This window comes from Tachyglossus aculeatus, chromosome X1 (genome assembly GCF_015852505.1).
Source record: "Tachyglossus aculeatus isolate mTacAcu1 chromosome X1, mTacAcu1.pri, whole genome shotgun sequence".
NCBI lineage: Eukaryota > Metazoa > Chordata > Mammalia > Monotremata > Tachyglossidae > Tachyglossus > Tachyglossus aculeatus.
Genome location: NC_052101.1, coordinates 56,698,087 through 56,716,382, shown reverse-complemented (window position 1 = coordinate 56,716,382; position 18,296 = coordinate 56,698,087). Strand labels below are relative to the sequence as shown.

Below are 18,296 nucleotides of genomic sequence, written 5' to 3'. Positions count from 1 at the left end.
AAGGATGCATGGATTGACAAAAAAATAATAATAATAGAAAATTGAATCAAGAAGGCCAGCATGCTCATTTAGGAATGGACAGATGGAGTTGGGTGATGATGGGATATCAGATTTCAAACCAAATTAAGGATTCATAAATCTGTGGTAGTTTACAACTAGGGGTGGAAAGTAACCCTGGACGTATGAGAAAAGGGATCTGGAAAGAAAATTACAGCTGGAAAAACTGTTTTGCAACTGTCACTTCACAGACCCTGGAGAACGCAATACACAGGCAATGACTTCTGCTTGTGCAGCAAGCAGCAGGATGAGGGAGCTAGCGAATGGGCTGCTCTCACCTCCATAACCCAGAAACCAGGCTCTGAACAGGAGTCAGCAATGGACTGGGTGCAGAGCTCCACTCAGAGGCCCGTAAGGAGCAGCATCGTCAGAGCGGGTGACTGGAGGCAACAGCACTGGGAATGAAGGGCCACACCTCACAGCGCCTCCCTGGCTCGGCTCGGTCCAACCAGCAGAGCGCAGTCCACCAGCCAGGTCCCTCAGCCGCGGCCTTGTCCTCCACCCATTACCCCACCCTGCCCCAAGCCTAGTTTCCAGGGTACAGTGAAGCTCCATTCTAAAGCAATGGACTGGTAGGAGACGACTGAAGCCAAAGGATTATCAAAGAGGGATTTCTCTCCTTGAGTATGTCTGAAGCAGGACGCCTTATCTTCTCACCCAAACCCTGTCCTCCCAGTGACTTTCCTGTCACTGTAAACAGCACCTCTATCCTCCTTGTCTCACAAACCCATAATCTCGGCGTTTTCCTTGACTCATCTCCCTCATTCAACCCACATATTCAATGTCACCAAATCCTGTTGGTTCAACCTTCACAACACTGGTAAAATCTGCCCTTTCTCCTTCATCCCAACTGCTACCATGTTAATCCAAGTACTCATCCTAGCCCACTTTGATTACTGCATCAACCTCCTTGCCAACCTCCCTGCCTCCTGTCTCTCCCCACTTCAGTCCATACTTGGCTCTGCTGCCTGGATCATTTTTCTACACAACTGTTCACTCCATGTTTCCCCACTCCTCAAGAACCACTAGTGTGTTGCCCATCCACTTCCATATCAAACAGAAATTCCTTACCATTGGCTTTAAAGCACTCATCGCCTTGCCCCCTCCTATCTTACCTCCTGATTCCCTACTACAACCCAGCCTGCACACTCTGCTCCTCTGATGCCAACCTACTCAGCGTACCTCTGTCTCTTCTATCGCACTGCCGACCCATCACCCACATCCTGCCTTTGGGCTGGAACTCCCTCCCTCTTCGTATCCGACAGATGATCACTTTCCCCACCTTCAAAGCTGTAATAAGAGTACATCTCCTGCAAGAGGCCTTCTGTGACTAAGCCCTCATTTCCTCTTCTCTCACTCCCTTCTGTGTCACCCTTGCACTTGGGTTTGCACCCTTTAGTCACCCCTTCCCCCAAGGTCCCATAGCATACAAATGGCGGAGCTGGGATTAGAATCCAGGTCCTCCCGACTCTCAGGCCCATACTCTATCCACCAGACCACCCTGCCTCTCCACTGTTATCATTGATCTATTATTTTTGCTCTGTTTACCCTGTTATTTCTTTCCTGGTCATCAGTTCTCCCCTCTTTAGCCTCTGAGCCCTCTGTGGGCCAGTAGCAGTATCTGAATCAATGTCACTATACCTTTCCTCAGCATTGTGCTAGGCACACAACAAGTGTTTAACAAATGCAGTAAATAATAATGACATATACATTGTCACCTGCAAAATTTACCACTTTAAAACATGGATGTGTCCCCTCCTCCCTGTCAAAGTTCTGCTCCAGGTTCTGGTCATTTCTTGTAATTGCTGGTCATTACTGACCTCTCTCTCCAACTTCCTCCCAATCCAATCTAATCTACTCATTGTCACAAAAATGGTCTTCCTCACCCTTGGCTTCCACCGTGCCATTCTCTTCCTCAAAGTGTTTCACTTAGGAAACTGGGAAACTGAAAAGCTCAGGAATCAACTCACAAGACCCAGAACACTTGTCATCATCGTGACTCACAGCTAATTCCTCCAGTTTCTCAAATCCGGAGTCCCTCAGTCCTTCCCATCTTCAGGACCCCCAACTAAAGCTGCTGAGCAGAGAGACAAGTGGAGTCGTTGGAATCTGGAATTCACCAACCATCCAAATTTAATAGATGCCATCCTTGGACAGATTTCATCTTTCTGAATTCCTCTGGCCGTTGCTCTGCCAAGCACAACAGCAGATTCAATCAGAGCTGTCCTCAGACTGACTAGGCTGATGTTTTAAATATCAATATTCTTTTTGATGTTACTCAACACATCGCATTCTGATATCCACCCTCCTCTCAGTCCCCTCTTGAAGTGACAGAGGGAACCCTTGGACAAGCAAACAGATTGTGTGCCGAGCCATAACTTCTCTTTCACCTTGAATCACCCACAGCACTTTCAACCTCAGTTATCTTGTGCTTTCTGTGCAACTTGCTCCACCGATTCCCTTGGCAATCTGCCATAATCTAGCTTCACCACTGGTCCTTATGTCTCTTCCCTCCTCTTACCCTCCCAGCACTGTGATTACCTCCCCTACCTCCCTGCCCTTGCTTTGAGAGCTCTGCACGGGCCACTTCAACCCATGATCAGCAGATGGGCTACCCAAGTTTAGGTCTAACTCAGGTCTGGTGAGGGATGGCTTATGTCTTTCTGGGGTCAGACCTCCTTGGCTCATCGCTGGGACCTCCATGTGCTGGGGATGCTTGGCACATTTCTAGTAGTGGGTCTGATATGCAAACTACAATTCCCAGCAGCCCCCAGGTGCTAGACAAATAACATGTTCGGGTCTTGGACTATGCATGCATGAATTCTGAGCTTTGAAAGCCCCCTTTCCCTCCAGAATTCTGCTTGGTGTGAAATTTTCTATTTTATTTTTCTGAAGCCTAAGACTCTAAGGTCCTTGAAAGCAGGGGCCATGTCTTATGTATTATTTCATAGCTTTCCATTTGTCTGGGGTGGTTCTCTGTGCAAAGTGGGTGCTCAATAAACAGTTGATCAAAATGAAGGAATGAACACTTGTTCGTAATTCCAGGACACATGCAAAAAATGAGGAGGGAAGAAAGGTATAAAAAGACTGAACAAAAGAAACTAGACAGTGCCTCAGTTGGTGAGAGAATGGATATCTGGGAATGCAGATAAATTGGAAAATTGTGGTCAGGCAGAAGGAGAGTTAAAGAAAGGTCAGATGGTTAATGATGTGGCCTCCAAAATCTTGGGTTTAATAGAAGATTTTCACTATTCAAGAAGCATTCGGGAACTTGGGCCTGTGATACAAAAGTGACTTCTGATTACCATGGTTCATGAAAACAGGAGATAAATTAAAGTGGGGGGGCAGGGGATTGGGAAGAAGGGGTGCTTTTAAAAAGCACGATCATAGGCAGTGGTGAAAATAAAAATCACCTCAAGTTGGAACAGAGGTGGGGGAATCAAGGGACTGGCTGTTTGACATACTGCAGCCCAGTCCCACCTTGCAGCCTGGAGTGGGGGCTATCTCTGTGTTAGGGCCAAGCCCACTCCTTGGCACACACACCAGTGAAGGGGCAGGCCAGACCGGCAGACCAGAGTTGCCAGTCCAAGCTACTCAGAAAAGAAAGGAAGAGGAAGGGGGGAGAAGAGGGAAGAAGGAGGAGGAGGAAAGAAAAGGAGGAAGAAGGAGAAGGAGGAAGAAGGAGAAGGAGGAAGAAGGAGAAGGAGGAAGAAGGAGAAGGAGGAAGAAGGTCTTATTTTAAGCATTTCCAGCAGAAAGGTAAGCTGGAATCTCCTTGGCTAATTTGTTTCAATATTGCACAGCCTTCATGATCAAAAGGTTCAATCAATTGAATTTATTGAGCGCTTACTGTGTGCAGAGCAATCCTAAACTGTAAGCTTGTTGTGGGCAGGGAATGTGTCTGTTTATTGTTATATTGCATTCTCCCAAGTGCTTAGTACAGCATACAATATAACAGAGTTGGTAGACACATTCCCTACCCACATGGAGCTTATGGTCTAAGAAAGTTCATTCATTCATTCATTCAATCGTATTTATTGAGCGCTTACTGTGTGCAGAGCACTGTACTAAGTGCTTGGGAAGTACAAGTTGGCAACATATAGGGATGGTCCCTACCCAACAGCGGGTTCACAGTCTAGAAGGGGGAGACAGACAACAAAACAAAACATATTAACAAAATAAAATAAATAGAATAGTAAACATGTACAAGTAAAATAGAGTAATAAATCTGTACAAACATATATACAGGTGCTGTGGGGAGGGGAAGGAGGTAGGGCGGGGGGGGTGGGGAGGGGGAGGAGGGGGAAGGACGGGGCTCAGTCTGGGAAGGCCTCCTGGAGGAGGTGAGCACTCAGTAGGGCTTTGAAGGGAGGAAGAGAGCTAGCTTGGCAGATGTGCGGAGGGAGGGCATTCCAGGCCAGGGGGAGGACGTGGGCCAGGGATCGACGGCAGGACAGGCGAGAATGAGGCACAGTGAGGAGGTTAGCGGCAGAGGAGCGGAGGGTGCGGGCTGGGCTGTAGAAGGATAGAAGGGAGGTGAGGTAGGAGGGGGCGAGGTGATGGACAGCCTTGAAGCCGAGAGTGAGGAGTTTTTGCCTGATGCGTAGGTTAATTGGTAGCCACTGGAAATTTTTGAGGAGGGGAGTAACATGCCCAGAATGTTTCTGGACAAAGACAATCTGGGCAGCACTGTGAAGTATGGATTGAAGTGGGGAGAGACAAGAGGATGGGAGATCGGAGAGTAGGCTGATACAGTAGTCCAGACGGGATAGGATGAGAGCTTGAACGAGCAGCGTAGCGGTTTGGATGGAGAGGAAAGGGCAGATCTTGGCAATGTTGCGGAGCTGAGACCGACAGGTTTTGGTGACGGCTTGGATGTGAGGGGTGAACGAGAGAGCGGAGTCGAGGATGACACCAAGGTTGCGGGCTTGTGAAACGGGATGGATGGTAGTGCCGTCAACAGTGATGGGAAAGTCAGGGAGAGGGCAGGGTTTGGGAGGGAAGATAAGGAGTTCAGTCTTGGACATATTGAGTTTTAGATGGTGGGCAGACATCCAGATGGAGATGTCTTGAAGGCAGGAGGAGACCCAAGCCTGAAGGGAGGGAGAGAGAGCAGGGACAGAGATGTAGATTTGGGTTTCATCAGTGTAGAGATGATAGTTGAAGCCATGGGAGCGAATGAGTTCACCAAGGGAGTGAGTGTAGAGAACAGAAGGGGACCAAGAACTGACCCTCTAGGAACCCCTGCAGTAAGGGGATGGGATGGGGAGGAGGAGCCCGCAAAAGAGACTGAGAGTTCTTTTTTATAGCTAATCTAATTGTCGCTGGAAGAATCATCCTTTTGCTTTTTCTCTGTAGGAATGCAGTAAAATAAATACTTTTGGTAACATGGGTGACAAAAAAATACACTTGAATGTCCAATAAATGCCAACAGTATTTTCTCAGGAGAGCAAACACCTAGCCTAAAACAAGACAAGTGGAGGAATAGTATTTTTTCAGAGCAGCCCTGTTTCTGTCTCTAAACCTCCAAACAACTCATTCACTCAAACATGGTATTTATTGAGTGCTTCAGAGGCCCCTCTCTGTCTAGTCTTTGGGACCAAGATTTTGGGGGAAACTTACCCCATTCTCCCCAGTCTCACTACCAGGCTTGAGCCAGAAGTTAGAAGCACTACACTAAGCACTGGGGTAGACATAAGATAATCAGGTTGGACATAGTCCCTGTCCACCATGGGTTCACAGTATAAATAGGAGGATCTAATCCCCATTTTTGCAGATGAGGTGAGGCACAGAGAAGTAAAGTGACTTGCCCGTGGTCACACAGCAAACAGGAGGCAGAACTGGGATTAGAACCCAGGTCTTCTGACTCCCAGGCCCGGGCTCTTTCCACTTGGCATACTGCTTCCCTATTTTGACTTTCTCCTATGAGTGTTTTACCATCTTCAGTATAATCATTCAATCAATTACATTTATTGAACACTTACTTAATGTGTTTTCAGGTTTAGGTTTTGGTTTCTGACTCCAATGACACTGCCTCCAAGATTTCGAGGTATTCAACACAAGTTACCCTTGTTCCTAAAGAGTTGTGGCATGGCAACTACTCACAGTTTGTGCCAGCATCTCCAGATTTCAACCAATAGTTAGGCTGTGATAACATCTAAGTCTTCTGGGTAAAACCGTGCCTAAAATGTGGAGAGTATGACCATCATTCTAGGCTAAGAGTTTAAGGGGGTGAGGGTTGAGGAAAAGAAGTTTCAAAATGTGTGAAGAATTTGAATGTAAATTGCTGGATGGGGTGGGGCTAGTGTCAGCTAGATTTATTTGATGGTGTTTCTGTCTACCTCACTGAGAACCGGGTGCTGGAATAGGAAGGAATGGTGAAGTGGGCTTGCCGGAGGCAGGGGTAAAGAATAGAATTCTGCCTTAGTTTCAGGGATATCTAAGCATAGCTCTGTCTCTGGAACCATCCAGTCCCCTATTCACCATGACTTCATCTGAAGAGATGTTATTTTTTTCTTTTTTTAGGAAAACTGCCTCTGCCTAGTGGATGGTTACATTGCTCATCTTGAAGTGATTTCCCAATTGTTTCCACGACTCCTCAGGGAGTTGCAATATAGGTGGAAGCTTAGACTAAACCCCAAATGACTAACTGCCTCAAAAGGAGAAACTCATGGATAAATGGGATGGAAAACAGCATTAGAGAAGCAGCATGGCTCAGTGGAAAGAGCACGGGCTTTGGAGTCAGAGGTCATGGGTTCAAATCTTCTTTAACGACTTTGACCCCTTCCTCACCTTCCTTCTCTCCTTCTCCATGCCCACTCTGATCCTCGGAGACTTCAATATCCACATGGATATCCCTGACGACTCCTCTGCCGCCCGCCTTCTATCTCTCCTTGACGCTGCCAACCTCTTCCTCCACCCCACCTCACCCACTCACCAACTTGGTCATACCCTCGACCTCATCATCTCCTATCGCTGCACTGTGTCCACCCTCACCAACTCTGAAATCCCTCTCTCTGATCATAATCTTCTCACCTGCCTCCTCACTCACACTCCTTTCCCCTGTAAATCCGTATTACTCCCTCACAGAGATCTCCGCTCTCTGGACCCCACCCATCTTTCGGAGTGCCTCACACCCCACCTCGCCGCCCTCTCCTCTCTACCCAGTCTTGATGATCAGATTACTGCTCTCAACTCTACCCTTTCTACTCAGCTAGACTCACTCGCTCCCCTTTCACTTCGCCGCTCTCGTACCACTAACCCACAGCCCTGGATCACTGACACTGTCCGCCTCCTTCGCTCTTATGCTCGAGCTGCCGAACGCTGCTGCCGAAAGTCTAAACACCATGCCAACCTCGTTCACTTCAAGTTTATCCTTAACTCAGCCCTCTCTTCTGCCAGACAAAACTATTTCTCCTCCCTTATTGACACCCATGCCCATCACCCCCGCCAGCTCTTCCGTACATTCGACTCCCTTCTCAGGCCCCCGGTTCCTCTCCCTCCTCCTTCCCTCACCCCCAATGATCTGGCCTCCTACTTCATTAACAAAATTAAATCTATCAGGTCTGACCTCCCCAAAGTCACTTCCCCCCCTTCTCCAACCCCCCGGCTCTCAACACTCTCGGCTACTCTCCCATTCTTCCCAGCAGTATCCTCAGAGGAGCTCTCCTCCCTCCTCTCAAGTGCTGCTCCAGCCACCTGTGCTTCTGACCCCATTCCCTCTCATCTCATGAAATCTCTCGCTCCATCCCTTCTCCCCTCCTTAACTTCCATCTTCAACCGCTCACTCTCCACTGGTTCCTTCCCCTCTGCCTTCAAACATGCCTATGTCTCTCCCATCCTAAAAAAAACCCTCTCTTGACCCCACCTCACCTTCTAGTTATCACCCCATATCCCTCCTACCATTCCTTTCCAAACTCCTTGAACGAGTTGTCTACACTCGCTGCCTAGAATTCCTCAACAACAACTCTCTCCTCGACCCCCTCCAGTCTGGCTTCCGTCCCCTACATTCCACGGAAACTGCCCTCTCAAAGGTCACCAATGACCTCCTGCTTGCCAAATCCAATGGCTCATACTCTATCCTAATCCTCCTCGACCTCTCAGCTGCCGTCGACACTGTGGACCACCCCCTTCTCCTCAACACGCTATCTGACCTTGGCTTCACAGACTCCGTCCTCTCCTGGTTCTCCTCTTATCTCTCTGGTCGTTCTTTCTCAGTCTCTTTTGCAGGCTCCTCCTCCCCCTCCCATCCTCTTACTGTGGGGGTTCCCCAAGGTTCAGTGCTTGGTCCCCTTCTGTTCTCGATCTACACGCACTCCCTTGGTGACCTCATTCGCTCCCACGGCTTCAACTATCATCTCTACGCTGATGACACCCAGATCTACATCTCCGCCCCTGCTCTCTCCCCCTCTCTCCAGGCTCGCATCTCCTCCTGCCTTCAGGACATCTCCATCTGGATGTCTGCCCGCCACCTAAAGCTCAACATGTCGAAGACTGAACTCCTTGTCTTCCCTCCCAAACCTTGCCCTCTCCCTGACTTTCCCATCTCTGTTGACGGCACTACCATCCTTCCCATCTCACAAGCCCGCAACCTTGGTGTCATCCTCAACTCCGCTCTCTCATTCACCCCTCACATCCAAGCCGTCACCAAAACCTGCCGGTCTCAGCTCCGCAACATTGACAAGATCCGCCCTTTCCTCTCCATCCATACCACTACCCTGCTCATTCAAGCTCTCATCCTATCCCGTCTGGACTACTGTATCAGCCTTCTCTCTGATCTCCCATCCTCGTGTCTCTCCCCACTTCAATCCATACTTCATGCTGCTGCCCGGATTATCTTTGTCCAGAAATGCTCTGGGCATATTACTCCCCTCCTCAAAAATCTCCAGTGGCTACCAATCAATCTGCGCATCAGGCAAAAACTCCTCACCCTGGGCTTCAAGGCTCTCCATCACCTCGCCCCCTCCTACCTCACCTCCCTTCTCTCCTTCTACAGCCCACCCCGCACCCTCTGCTCCTCTGCCGCTAATCTCCTCACCGTACCTCGTTCTCGCCTGTCCCGCCATCGACCCCCGGCCCACGTCATCCCCCTGTCCTGGAATGCCCTCCCTCTGCCCATCCGCCAAGCTAGCTCTCTTCCTCCCTTCAAGGCCCTACTGAGAGCTCACCTCCTCCAGGAGGCCTTCCCAGACTGAGCCCCTTCCTTCCTCTCCCCCTCGTCCCCCTCTCCATCCCCCCATCTTACCTCCTTCCCTTCCCCACAGCACCTGTATATATGTATATATGTTTGTACATATGTATTACTCTATTTATTTATTTATTTATTTTACTTGTACATATCTATTCTATTTATTTTATTTTGTTAGTATGTTTGGTTTTGTTCTCTGTCTCCCCCTTTTAGACTGTGAGCCCACTGTTGGGTAGGGACTGTCTCTATATGTTGCCAACTTGTACTTCCCAAGCGCTTAGTACAGTGCTCTGCACACAGTAAGCGCTCAATAAATACGATTGATGATGACGATGATGATGATCGCGTCTCCGCCAATTGTCAGCTGTGTGACTTTGGGCAAGTCACTTCCCTGCTCTGTGCCTCAGTTCCCTCATCTGTAAAATGGGGATTAAGACTGTGAGCCCCCCGTGGGACAATCTGATCACCTTGTAACCTCCCCAGCACTTAGAACAGTGCTTTGCACATAGTAAGCGCTTAATAAATGCCATTAAAAAAAAGCAATGGACAAAGTTTTGCTGCTGTAAAACCTTGGTACACCCCCACACCTGGAATACCCAAGTAGTTCTGGTTGCTACATCTTAGAAAGTACATTCCCCCCCACCATCCCTGTCCTTCTTCCTCCATCCCCAAGATGTACCCTCATCCCTCCCCATCCCCATCCCTGCCCTTCTTTCCCAGCCCTGCCCCTCATTCCCCTTCCCCCATGCCGGTCCCCATCTGGTCATTCCCATCCAACCCCCTCCCCACGAACCCAGCCTCAGCTAAAAATGCAGCCTGTGGAATCTCCACTCCATCATGGGAAAGCTCCCTTTCATCCTTGACCTGTTCCTGACCCAGTCACTGCTCCTTACTGAAACATGACTCTTCCCATATGACACTGTCTCCTTTGCTACTCTCACAAGAGCAGAGACTCATCTTCTCCCACTCCCCAAGACTCCCTGGGAAAGGGGGAAGGAGTCAGCTTTTTTCTCGCTTTCACACCATTCCACCTCCCCCATCCCTCTCTCTCCCTTCCTTTGAAGCCCTTTATCATCTGCCTCTACCACCCACTCCAGTTACTAATCACAGTCAACTACCGCCCCCAAGGCCCCACCTCCAACTTTCTGAACCATTTTGACTCCTTTCCCACATTCTTTCTTTCTTTCTCCATCCCTACATTGATCCTTAAGAACTTCAATATCCATGTGGATGTTCCCAATGACCCTTCACTGCCCGTTTCCTCTCACTCCTCAACTCCACTGACCTCCTGCTCCACCCCACCCCAGCCACTCACTAACTAGGACACATGCTTGAGCTCATCATCTCTATTCACTAGTCAATCTCTACCCTCACCAACTCTGAAATCCCCTTATTCAACCACAACCTTATCACTTCTCTGGCCTGGAACTCCCTTTCCCTTCATAATAATAATAATAATAATAATAATTAGGGTATTTGCTTAGTGCTTACTCTGTGCCAAGTACTGAACTAAGTGCTGGGGTAGATACACGTAATCAGGTTGGGCACAGTCCCTGTCCCACATGGAGCTCATAATCTAAGTAGGAGGGAGAACAGGTATTGAATCCCCATTTTACAAATGAGGAAACTGAGGCCCAGAGAAGTAAAGTGACTTTCCCAAGTTCACACAGCAGACATATGGCAGAGCCAGGATTAGAACCCAGGCCCTCTGCCTCCCAGGCCTGTGCTCTTTCCACTAGGCCATGCTGCTTCCTGACAGAGTACTTCTAGCCTCACTTCAAAGACTTACTGAAATCACATCTCCTTCAAGAGGCCTTTCCTCGCCTGAGCCCTTATTTCCTCTACTTGTTTTCCCTTCTGCGTTGTCCTTGCACTTGAATCTGTACCCTTTACTCACCCCACTCTCAGGCCCTTGGCATTTATGTACATATCCATAATTGATTTAAATGTCTGTCTCCCCATCTATGCTGTAAGTTCCTGTGGCCAGAGAACATGTTTACCAACTCTGTTGTACTGTAACAATAATAATAATGATAATAATAGTATTTGTTAAGCGCTATGTTCTAAGCGCTGAGGTAGATACAAGGTAATCAGGTTGTCCCACGTGGGGCTCACAATCTTAATCCCCATTTTACAGATGAGGTAACTGTGGCACAGAGAAGTTAAGTGACTTGCCCAAAGTCACACAGGTGACAAGTGGTGGAGTCTGGATTAGAACCCGTGACCTCTGACTCCCAAGACACTGCTTCTTGTACTCTCCCAAGCATTTAGTACAATGCCCTGCACATGATAAGGGCTCGATAAATACTATTGATTGACTGACTGATTGACATAATAAAACTCTGCAAAATACAGAGAAGAACAACCAAGATGATCAGAAAACTGGAGAAACGTCTTTACAGAACAGGCCGAAAGGGCTAAGATCCCAGTCCGGAGTAAGGCAGCTGTAAGGAGACATGAGTGAAGCTGACAAAATGATGATGGGGCATAACAGGACAAGAGAACATCCAGTGAAATTTGAAGATGGTAAATTCAAAGCAAAGGAAACACCCTTTCACCTAGCAGATGGTGAACATATGGAATTACCATAGGGAGTTATACAGGCATAAAATATACTAAGTTCAAGAGGGGGTTTGGATAAATCCATTGATGAGCAACCCATAAGGAATTACTAGAGAGAAAGCTAGGAGTGTAAAGACTCTAGACTGTAAACTCCTTGTGGGCAGGGAATGTGCCAATCAATTATATTGTAATCGTTCTCTCCCAAGCACCTAGTACAGTGCTTGCACACAGTAAGCACTCAACAAATACCATTGATTGATTGATAAAGGAAAAGGTTAGAGATGTTGGATAGCACATCCCTAAGATTAGAATGGATGTTAAGGAGGACAACCATTGCACAGTTCCTCCCGGCATACTGTTGGCCGATGGAGACAAAATTGAGCCCACTGTTGGGTAGGGACTGTCTCTATATGTTGCCAATTTGTACTTCCCAAGCGCTTAGTACAGTGCTCTGCACACAGTAAGCGCACAATAAATACGATTGATTGATTGATGAACCATGGGTCTGACTCAATAATGAAATGGCTTATGTTTGTACACCCATAAGTCTGATACCTTAGGCACCATTAAGACACTAGGTTCCGAGAAAGTTGTTCAATGTGCCACAGGCAGAAATGGCCATGGAGTCAGAAAAACCTAGCATTCTAAAGTCATCTTGTCCATTCCTCTGCTTCCAAACAGGCGCCATCCCAAGTCCTCTTCAGACTAATGCTAAGGGAGAATCGGTCAATCTATGGTATTTATTGAGTGCTTACTGTGTGCAGAGCACTGTACTAAGCACTTGGGAGAGTACAGTCCAACAGAGTTGGTAGACCCATTCCCTGCCCACAAGGAACTTAGAGTCTAGAGGAAAAAAATCAGTGTGCTCCTGGAGCAGGATGTGATCTCATACCTCCTCGTTTTATAGCCTCTTCCAGCACCGTAGTGGCAATCAAATCTGTAGTCGCCAGGTCTTGTGGGTCACCAGAGGTACATACCCAGCGGAATGGCCCAAATCCCAGGGAAAATATCTCTCTGGGAAATAGAATATGTTTCATTAAAAGATATTTCATATTCCTGCCCCACTTGTCCTGGCAGCTGGGAATGCTTTTCTTTCATTAAAGAGGAAGAATTCAAAGCATTTTGAACAAATTAATCCAAGCAGAGACTGCTTCGGATTGTCATTTCAAAATTTTTAAAATATTTGCCCGCAGGGCAGTTCCCCCAAGCCCACAGCCCACATAAGCCCACAGAGATTGTTTGGGAATAGTGTGCAAAGGCCTACAAGGCCAGCTAGAGTGAACAAGAAAAAAATTGGTCCCAGGGGCTGGCTCTGATTATCCAGTTTCTTCAGCTATGCCTCTAAAAGTCATATCTCATTCTAAAGGTTGTTCCAGATGATCATTCTGTACTATCTGTTGATTGCCCACAGGTTGATAGGTAGGCTCTGCGATCAGCAATTTGACATTCGTTCTGTTTTCAGGTTTAGGATTCTGTTTCTGACTCCAGTGACACTTCCTTCCTCTCTTTCAATCCTCTCCCCTCTCCCTGCCTTCCACCACCTCTTTCCAGGAAGGTCACCACTGGAAAATTCATTGGAAAGAAAATGCATCTTCATGTAGCCTTGCAGTGGTGCCAGATGGTTAGGAAGTTCTCTAACATGGCATTTGCTTGGAGATGTTACAACCCGCCCCCACCCCCCCCCGGAAAAAAATAAACCCTCATGCCCACAACATTATCAGTGACAGGGACATAGAAGTGACTACTTCCAAATTAGAAGGGTATCAGGGATTGCCCTGAATTAAGATCTGGCCAGTTTTTAATTTTTCTGACAGGTTAACTCACTCTTAAGAATGTAATCCTCTAAAAGGCAGAGCATCTTGAACCCTGACTGCACATTATTAACACTTAAAAGTGATTGAATGATGATAGTTGTAAATGCACAAACTGCTGGCCACATTTTTCATATATGCCCATGCCAGCTGACATTTGCTTGAAGCATTTTCCATAAATACCAGCAATTTCATTAAGCACCCCCAAGGGAATAGATGACAAGAAAATATTGATCAACTGGAACCTCCAGGACACTTTGAAGCAGCGAAGCAGAGAAGCAGCGTGGCTCAGTGGAAAGAGCGCGGGCTTGGGAGTCAGAGGTCATGGGTTCTAATCCCGGCTCCACCACTTATAAGCTGTGTGACTTAGGGCAAGTCACTTAACTTCTCTGTGCCACAGTTACCTCATCTGGAAAATGGGGATTAAGACTGGGAGCCCCATGTGGGACAACCTGATCACCTTGTATCTCCCCCAGCACTTAGAACAGTGCTTGGCACCTAGTAAGCACTTAATAAATACCCAAATTATTATTATTATTATTACTTTGGAGATCCTAGGCCCATAGTCAGTAGTGTTCCAAACCCTAGGAGTGTGGGGAAGATCCTGACACCTTTATGTAACTTGGTGCCAGGAAGGAGTTATAGGAATGCGAGAGTGGCAGTGGGATGGGTGATAGAACAGGAGCAGAGTAAGACCAGAGTGTATTTCAATTGGAGTGCTGACATTAGAAGTCTTGGGCTGGCTCTGAGCAGGCACGAGGGTTGCATGGTTGTGAAAACATGAATCTTTAATGGCAGAGGGCAATCCCTGCTAACACTGTATTAGACCCTACCAGCAAGGTGGGGAAGTGTTCCTACTGCACCCACCCTGATTCCAAGGTGCTTGAGGGTGACCAGGATTCTTCCCACAGCTTCCCCACAAACTGGCCACACTCCTGGAGTCCTCCAGCTGCTTGGAGTCTCAATTGGATTTACGGGAATTTCCCCTTGACCCTTCCCTTCCTAAGGAGCTGATTAGAGAGGCTCAGACTGGAAGAGTCCCAATCGCTGCCCAATATGTTCTGGCAGAAATACTCCATCCTTTCAGAACTTCCACAGTGGGATGGTTTTGTATTCCCCAGAGCAGCTTCCTCCCTGAGAGGCTCTGTGACTCCCCATCTCACATACCCCATAATATGCTGAACGTATGAAGGATATCGGAATTCCGTTTTCTTGGCTCCTTTGTTCTCTATATCAGCACCTGCAAAAGGAATACAAACACCAAAATATTGGAAGACCAAGGAAGAGCCAGAGGCTTGGAACACCAAGTCATCAATGTTCAATGTGTATTGAACACAGCAAAAGAAAGTCAATATGGAAAGCCAAGGACTGGGAATCAGGAGACCCAGGTTCTAATCCTGACTCTGCCACTTGCCTGCTGGGTGGCTTTTGGCAAATCGCTTAACTTCTCTGTGCCTCAGTCTCCTCATCTATAAAATGAGGATTAAATGCCTGTTCTCCTTTCTCTCTTAATCTCTGAGTCCTGTGTGGAACAGGGATTGTGTCTGATGTGCTTAAATTGTGTATTAAACCCTAGTGTTTAACACAGCACTCAGCACACAGTAAGCACTTAATGGACACTATTATTATTAGTAGTAGTAGTAATAATAATAATAATAATAAAGTCCATACGCTTTCTTTTCAGAGTGTGCCTGACGTTAAACCCTGCGGGGAAAAGAAGCAACAAATCAGCCTTAATTCAAGTAGCACTCTGGCTACAGCTATGCTGTCAGCAAAACATGCCCAATTAAAGGTCATGGTGGGCTTTTTATAGGGTTTGAATAATAAACCTGGATCAGAATCAGAGTAATTGAATCAATCAATGATATTTACTGAGTGCTTACTGTGTGCAGAACATTGAGAGAGTACAACAGAGTTGTGAGACACAGTCCCTGCCCACAAGGAGCTTTACAGTCCAAAGTGAGGGTGAAGTTCTCAAAGTTGAACTCAAGTCAATGCATAATGGCAAGCAGGTGTTAGTCATGAGCTTTCCTATTCGAGCTCAAAGGCCTATGTACTTTTCAAATCTGCTGACATTTCTTCTATATAAAACTGTCATTAAAAGTACTCTTTGTGGCTGTCATTATCAAAGAGAAACACAAAAAAGCAATATTTTTTTCCAGTAGCAAATTAAAAAAAAAAAAAAGAAACAAGGAAAGAAAATCAGCTAGGACAAAAAACTTTTTATGTAAGGCCAAGGCTTGCTAATCTCAAATCAAAATTTCACTGTGACTTCTGAGCTTAACGTGAACAACTGCTTTGGTTATATCTTCTAGATTAGTGGCTATCATTGCCACTATTGAAGTGACCACCAAAGTTTTGAAGCTGCAGTTTTAAAAAATTAGGATAGTAATGGTGAATTGTTTTAAGAGAAAGGGATTTAGGGGAACAGGAATTTAGTCAATTGAGAACATTGGTTATTTTGACTTAACTGATTATTTTATTGATTGGGCACCCTTGAGACCCCCCTGATCTGGACTAAGGTATGACTCCATAACTGTTACAGAGTGGAGGAGGCCACCTGTTTGCATTTGCAGGGCTACTCACCAGCTCTCTGAGCTTCCAGGAGGAAAGCATTGCCGTAATCCCAGAAAAAGAAGTTCTTCTCTGAGAGTTTGTTAATAGCAGCCACTTGCCTTCTCAGACTGAAAGCACAAACAGCATGTTGTGTCTAAGGTGAGGATCATCATCAAGCGAGGGCTTGTGGGTAAATTGGGCTACCAGGAGAGATGACCCAAAAGTGAGTACCATAAAGTCATACATCAGAGGCCCTGTAGAACAGAGACCTTCTCCTACCTATCTCATATTTTCCAAACTTGAAATTTCAAGCTTTCACAAAGACATCACTTACTGGAATGGTGGATTAGCAGGATATTGATGCTAATAGGTAAAATGGGGCCTAACACTTTGGCACCTTTCTCAGCAGTCCATTTTGACCGATAAGCATTGTTTCACCCTGAATTTCAGCAGTTGCAAGGAAAGGGGAAAAAAAACTCTTCAAAATTGTTCTTGCATGAGTTCATGTGATTACTGAACAGCATCGACTGTGGCAAGGATTCGAAAGTCCAATTTGGACTTCGATATGCCAAAAAGGGAAATGGACTTGTGAGAAACTAGGAAAATGGTGAATCCCCAAACTCCCAAAGGATTTTCAGATGAAACCTACTCTTACCTTTCCTGCACTAGGTCACGAAACTTGGCGGGATTGGTGGCCATGAGCTGATTTGCTTCCTGAAAACTGAGCTGCACAGGATAGTATCCTCCATTAAAAGGATTGTGACAGGAGGTCTGGTCTGATCCCAAGTCGACTAGCAGGTCTCCTGTTGTGTCCAGTTCAAAGACGAGTCTCTCCCTGGGTAAAGAAGAGACAACAAGCAGGCTCCGGAGTCAGAGGACGTGGATTCTAATCCCAGCTCTACCACTTGTTTGCTTTGTGACCTTGGGCAAGTCACTTAACTTCTCTGTGCCTCAGTTCCCTCATCTGTAAAATGGGGATTATTATTATTATTATTATTAATAATAATAATAATTCTGGTATTTGTTAAGTTCTTACTGTGTACCAGGCACTGTACTAAGCGCTAGGGTGGATACAAACAAATTGGGTTGGGGACAGTCCGTGTCCCACATGGGGCTCACCGCCTCAATCCCCATTTTAAAATGAGGCAACTGAGGCACAGAGAAGTCAAGTGACTTGCCCAAGGTCACACAGCAGTCAAGTGGTGGACGTGGAATTAGAACACAGGTACTCTGACTCCCAGGCCCGGGCTTTTTCCACTAGGCCATGTGGCTTGCCATATAATTTCAGAAATAGAGATTACATCACCACCCCTACAGGCATTTCTAGCCAGGAAAGCAACTGCAAATTCTGTCCCAATTCCCTCCTTTGCAGTGTCACACTTTCCAATAAGGCCCTAAAAGGAAGTGGGTTAGGCTTCCTACCCCCATGGCTTACTTGCAGAATTCCTGCAACTAACTGGGTGACTTCAAGAAGCTGAGGGAAGGGAAAAGGACTAAAAACACGGCACCAATGAGATGACTCTCAAACTGTGGAGTTATCCAAATTAAGGTAGGAATTTCTCTTCACAGTGCACAATATACATTTTCATAACACTTGCCAGTTCATTCTAACATAACTCATTCTACACACAGTTTCACAGACACAGGGTACAGCAATCCCTTCCCATTTGGGACAGGGAGTGGGTCCAACCTTATTATCTTGAATCTACCCCAGTGCTTAGAACAGTGCTTGGGAACAGTGCTTGGCACACGGTAAGTGCTAACAAACACTGTTATTAGTATTATCATTATTATTATTATTATTGTCGGGGTGGCTGACTGCAGTGCCAGACCTCCAGCCTATATCTAGCAAGTACTTGTGGAACTGCAAGTACTCAACACCCAGTAAGTGCCCATTAAATAGCATTGATTGATTGACTGGGAGTCAGAAAACTGGGTTCTAGTCCTGGCTCTGTCACTGGCCTGCTGCGTGACCTTGGGCAAGTCATTTCAGTGTGGCTTAGTGGAAAGAGCACAGGCTTTGGAGACAGCGGTCATGGGTTCAAGTCCTGGCTCTGCCAATTGTCAGCTGTGTGACTTTGGACAAGTCATTTAACTTCTCTGTGCCTCAGTTACCTCATTTG

At 46.7% G+C, this 18,296-nt stretch overlaps 1 protein-coding gene across 1 annotated transcript in view; it reads right to left on the bottom strand.

Annotated features, from left to right (window-relative positions):
- Positions 1-18,296, bottom strand: part of UROC1 (urocanate hydratase 1) — a 177,938-nt gene that overhangs the window by 27,141 nt on the left and 132,501 nt on the right. The window contains exons 12-15 of the mRNA XM_038772226.1: positions 16,829-17,008; positions 16,204-16,301; positions 14,785-14,857; positions 12,699-12,820 (exon numbers count right to left, since the gene is read on the bottom strand). Coding sequence (XP_038628154.1) covers positions 12,699-12,820; positions 14,785-14,857; positions 16,204-16,301; positions 16,829-17,008 — 473 coding nt within the window. The remainder of the gene's footprint in view (positions 1-12,698; positions 12,821-14,784; positions 14,858-16,203; positions 16,302-16,828; positions 17,009-18,296) is intronic.